At 43.9% G+C, this 6000-nt stretch overlaps 1 protein-coding gene across 1 annotated transcript in view; it reads right to left on the bottom strand.

Annotated features, from left to right (window-relative positions):
- Window positions 1-277: 277 nt before the first annotated feature.
- fbxo32 (F-box protein 32) overlaps window positions 278-6000 on the bottom strand; it is a 28596-nt gene continuing 22873 nt past the window's right edge. The window contains exon 9 of the mRNA XM_038810312.1: window positions 278-4083. Within this exon, the coding sequence (XP_038666240.1) occupies window positions 3994-4083 (90 nt within the window). The 3' untranslated portion in view covers window positions 278-3993. The remainder of the gene's footprint in view (window positions 4084-6000) is intronic.

The raw sequence follows: 6000 nt of genomic DNA, 5'->3' as shown, positions 1-6000 counted from the left end.
CTCTCAAGCAGAAACATTTTCCCTTCCTTTTAACTTCTTGAACGCCCTCCATGATTGCCAGAACAAGATGGCTCCTTGTGCTGGAACAAGGATATCTTATAACCTCAGCACTTTTGTTGTTTTTTTTTTTGGATTGCTGTCGGTACCTCACTCTGGGCTTAAACCAGGAAGCCCGGAAAGTCTCGGTGGAATCTCCACACCAACATCCCGCAGCTTAATAGAGGGGTTACACATGCAAATGGAAAAATAACAATTCGTTGAAAAAGACACCAAGATATCCTAAACTTTAAAGATACCATTTATTAAAAAGATATCAATTAAAAATTTACAAATAAGTATTTTACATCAGAGTATAGGGTTATTAATTTACAGATTTTCAGAAGCTGGCGAGACAGCATACAAAGTCAATGCAAATGGCATTTAGGCATTAAATTCCTGAGATACAAAACAACAGGAAGATTAGTATCTGGAGCTGTGTACTTCAGCTCCAAAGTATAAAAGCAGAACTGTACAGATTAGCTATCAACTTGGAGAAAACAGCAAACTGCTATCTTCTGAAAGTCAGCAGACGGTTCCTCTTTTAAAATAAAATTCACTGAAATCAAGTGGCAACACGGGCGCCAAATCCATAGATTTAAACCTTCAATTCACAAATCACCTTCAATACATAAATCACCACTGTTAAAACTGTTCTTTGCCATGGCCAAAATAAATCTAATCGTTTGCAGAGTGAAAAACGAAAACTGGTTATTACAGGGAGGTTTCACAGGATGAGGGATTCTGGATTCGCTGCTGATGCTGCGACACTTTGCTTACTCAAACGCTTTGTGTTGTGTTCCCAAATCCACGGCAGTTTCATCCAGGTTCATTATTAATGTGATCCAGCGACCTCAGACGTCCTCCACAACGTCTACCGAGTTGCACACTCTCAGTGGAAAGCCCCTATCAAGAAGCAGCTTTAAAAACAGGTCAACCCAAATGGGTATAAAACCGGGGAGAGAGGCGCAAGTCTCGAGTGTCAATTCCCTCTCACTCGCTTTACATGGGCTTTAAAGGGATTGAAACTGGGCATCAAACTACCTCACTGGACCCTCTCCAACTGCCGCCACTGAATCAGCCATGTCCCAACACAAACCCAAAATACTGCTGTACACATGAGGCCATTCAGCCCCTCGAGCCATTTACACAGGAACAGGAGGAGGCCCATTCCGCCCCTCGAGCCTGTTCCATCATTCTGTGAGAGCACAACTGATCTGCCACCTAATTCCTCCTTTTCCCCCATAACCCTGGTTACCTCTAGCTAACAAAATTCCATCAATCTCAGATATAAAATTAACAATTGATCTTGCACCAATTGCCGTTTGCAGAAGAGAGTTCCGAACTTCTGCCACCCTGTGTGTGTGGAAATGTTTCCTAACTTCACCCTTGAAAAGTCCGGCTCTAATTTTTATTCCAAGCTCCCTTGCCCTAGACTCCCCAAACAGTGGAAATGGTTTCCCACTATCCACACTCTCTGATCCTCTTAACATCTCAACATCTCAAACTTCGATCGGCACACCCCTTAAACTGGGGAAAGATTAACTCACTTCCAGGATTTGGTTTTGGGGTGATAATTTTCAATTTTAATACAAACCGTGAACTCAGCCCGCTGTAGAGTAGACCAGCCCTTGCACTCAAACCGCCTGGAGCATCCACAGTGGATAGAAAAGACATGGTTGCTGAGTGCACATACTGCTGATATCAGGTTAACTTTGGAAAAAAGAACAAAGTTTAATTCCCCCCGAATCATCCTGAGCCCCGAGAGAGTCTCCCTCTTCAACTTTACTACCACCAGGTTATATATTAACAAAGCTGTTGTCTGCATATGATAATTAAAGATCAGCTGTATACCTGTTTCATTCAATGCAGTAACTTGTGTAAATAGGGTACAGTTATACAGTACCAGTGTTCATCTACGCTTAGCGTGTATATTGGTACAGTAAACTGTACAGTGGTACCATTGCTGCTTTTAGTAAAGCCAGTGTAACAAATTGAGAACACACAAACTGAATGCTCATATTCTTTGAGCATAATTCTTCATAAAAGCTCTTAAATTCTTCCAAATCCCATGTTATTCCAAGAATGAAGGCTGGAATATTTCTGAACAAATACAGACAAGTACCTTACTTCTGAAGTCACTTTCCATTCTCTAAACTCACAGGGAATGGGTGGGGCAGAGGTTGGCGAGCTACATATGTTTCTTTGGCGTCATGGTTGCCAAATCTCCTTGGGAAGTATTCCTGGAGGCATCATCAAATGACTGCCTGACGCCAAATGCCCCTCCTCCCCGACTCCCGCCATCGGTCATCCGACCCATTATCCTCGCAGCATCTTTCCAAACCCAATCAGTGAGCAAGTGGTCTCTTCATACCCTGATTGGATGACTTTAGACCATCAGTCAAACGGTCATGTTCCATCCCAAAAGTTGTTTGATAACGAATGTCAAACGGTTTCACAGAAGACATAGGAAAAAGAAAACACACACAACTTTTTACTGCCTCTATGATTTTGCTCACAGCAGCCATGGGGTTTCATTTCTGGAAACTCCAGCACAATTTAGGAGTGTTGGCAACCCAAAGGCGGGAGCAAGTTGGAAATTAAAATAAATTGCTGTGTTTGATGGCCACCCAATGTCAATTTAGTTGACCAATCATCCACCTATAACATTAGGGTGCCTCGTTTAGGTATTTAAATTGGGGGAGGGGGTAACTAAGACGCATTTAGATCCCCACCCCACCCATTTGGGCCATTCGCTTAAACAGACAGGTACAGGCCTACCCAAAGGGGAAGAGCCGACAGTTGTCTGAACGATGTGAGAGGAGGCCACTTTGCTCCATTTGTCCAATAGTTTTTTGAGGATTGGTGCCACAAAAGTCTTTCCGTCTGGGTCAAACTCGGTCAAAGCCCTCCCTCCCAACTCTGGGATTGGCCTTCCCCCTTTTGACACTTCCTGCGGGGGAATCCTGCCACGAGATTTCCTCTGCCGCCACCTGTTTGGTGAGCTGGCGACCAGCCCTCATTCCATGCTGCTGGCTTCCCTCCTGCATCATATACAGACCCATCCAGGAAAATGTGTTGGGCCTCCCGTCTGACATTACAATCAAAATCTCACCCGCCCCTCACAACTTCTCAACTTTCTCTTGCAAGGTGTGCATCTCTACGTACAATTCATTCCCTAATCCCAGAATGTCACAGCGTTTGACATTTCTATCAGAACCTTCAACACTGTAAAGCATGGGATGGTAATTATCAATTCAGCTCCACTGTCAACATGTCTACGGTAAAAAAAAAAGTACAAAAACGAGCAAAGAACAGCTGCGACGCCAACAACAATACAAAATTCTTACATCAGAACCGGCGCAACTCAAGCAGTTGTCCCTCCTGAACTCCCACTACCAATATTCAAATAGGACAGTTTACCCGCCAAAAAAAAGTGTCCATATGACCCGGGGATGTCCCATACTAAATAAAATATATGGGAAAGTGGGATAGTGTCGGTGTAATTCAGAGAAAAGTGCAGCGTCCCTTGCAGTTGGATTAGTAGAAATAAGTTTGAGCATAAAATGGCTCCGACTCAAACAAGTGACAATGAACTGCAAAGTGGGCTCTTCTTGTGCATTGCCAACATGACACATACCATTCCCATTTTGGGAGCAGGTCAGAATCCTGTCACGTTCACTATTTGACCGCACAAGCTGACTTTCTACCTCGGGTACGAAAGCACTGCTTCAGTAACTTGCTGTTCCTGACATCACTGTACCTAATATTTACAAACATTGAAAAAAAGAACAGACTTAACCCACCTCCATTTCATCTTCACTGTACAAAGGGACGTATAAATATTATTGTACATTATTTACACTTTTTAAAGCAAAGTATATAAAGTCAGTAGCTCAGTTCCCGATTGCCAGTGGGAATCTCTTCCGCGGTGGAAGTCCTTTGGAATCTCTGTGTTCAGAACTTGAAGAGACTGATGAAGTCAAGCGGTAAGATGGAAGTGTAAGAACCTTCTGGGTCATTGGCTGTGCAAGGGTGGTTTGTATCCTGGAATTACAACAAGAGAGAAACATTTTACGATACCTGTGAATTAATGAAGCGGACAATTGAAAAGACCTAGGAATGAGAACATGGTCAGATCAGATAATCTCATAACCCGTCGCTTGCTGGGGTGGAACTTGAATATTGCTGAAAAGAGACACACGTTGTTAAAGCTTTTCGCCGTACGCTCATCAGGACTGATGCAAGAATTCCGAATTTCAAACAAAATGCCTAAGTTTACGCGATCGTTTAAAATTTGACATTCTTGCATTTGTTCCAACGAGTGCAAGATAAAATCTCCGACAACATGTGTCTCTTTTCCATAATAATCACATAACCCATAAACCATCGTTTGGCTGGAGCTTCAACCTTCCACTAAAGATGACAACATGCAATGTGCTTTGTACATCAAGAGATTACTGCATTTCAACAGCAAGTTGATTAGGCCAATACATTTGGCAACAATTGAAAAGAAAATCTTGCCTTTCTTATGGAGCCTTTCACAAACCGTGGACATCCCAAAAGTGCTTTGCAGCCAATGAAATGCTTCTAAAGTATCATAATAATAATCTTTATTGTCACAAGTAGGCTTACATTAACACTGCAATGAAGCTTTATCATATGACCATGGTGTTAACAAACACTAATCTGGGTTTCCTCCGGGTGCTCCGGTTTCCTCCCACAGTCCAAAGATGTGCGGGTTAGGTGGGTTGGCCATGCTAAATTGCCCGTAGTGGGGGGATTGTTGGGTTACGGGTATACGGGTTACGTGGGTTTAAGTAGGGTGATCATGGCTCGGCACAACATCGAGGGCCGAAGGGCCTGTTCTGTGCTGTACTGTTCTATGTTCTATGTTCATTGTTCTTCAGTGATATTATGCGATTGATTTAGAAAGTGTTGAGGGAGGTTGCCCTGAGAATGTGTGACTGCACTGTGCTATTTGTAATATCACAGCAAGACGTCCCATACTGGGGAACGTGAGCTCCGAGGCAGTAATGGCGATTATCCAGTCGGTTCATCAATGGGACAGATTTTCGCTGCCCTGATTGGTCATTCAGTTCAGCACTTCGATTGGCTGATCGGACATGCTCGTTAATGGATCAGCTATCGCAAAAGTGCGCGCACTGAATTGCGGGACAGTCCTGGGGTTGGTGCTGGGGCTTAGTCACGCGTGCATGCATGATTCTTCAAAACTATTGTGAACAAAACCATTTGTCCCTGCTCATCAACTCCCCCACCCCACTCAACTCCCCCTCACTCCCTCCTCTGGGCACCCCACCCCTCCCACTCTCACCTTGGGGTGGCACCAATTTTCAAACATTAAAATGGTGTGAGCCGGAAATAGTTTGGGAAAGACTATTATCGTACTTGGAAAAGTTCTGGGTTCTTTTACCAATCACCTTAAATCTAGTTAGTGACTCCTCTCCAGCTACAGTAAACCCTCAGGCTCTTAAACAGTTCCTTCTGGCTCAGAAGGTAGCTCTCTTGCTTCAGAATGGTGGTTTACCCCCGCCCTAAGATTCAGCAGAAAATTAAGGCGTACACTCCATTGCGAGATACCAATGGAGTGCTGCTCTGTCGGGGTGCCATCTTTCAGATGAGATGTTGAATTGAAGCCTCCTCCATACACCTTCCCTCTAAGGTGGAAGTCCTGAGGAACTATTTTGAAGAAGAGCAGGACAATTCTCCCTCATCCTGGTTAATATTCATCCCTGAATCGACACGACAAAAACTGATTATCTGGAGTTATTATTACATTTGGGAGCTTCCTGTGCACAAAATAGCTGCCACATTCCCCCCCCCCCCCCCCCCCCCCCCCCCCCCCATTACAACACTTCCAAAGGTACTTCAGTGGCTGTAATGCACTTGAAAATATTCCGGGATTATGAAAGTTGCCTTAGAAATGTGAGTCTTAACTTAATA

Source organism: Scyliorhinus canicula, chromosome 10 (assembly GCF_902713615.1).
Source record: "Scyliorhinus canicula chromosome 10, sScyCan1.1, whole genome shotgun sequence".
Lineage (NCBI taxonomy): Eukaryota > Metazoa > Chordata > Chondrichthyes > Carcharhiniformes > Scyliorhinidae > Scyliorhinus > Scyliorhinus canicula.
The sequence above is the reverse complement of the archived record's forward strand: the minus strand, read 5'-3'. Positions and strand labels throughout refer to the sequence as shown.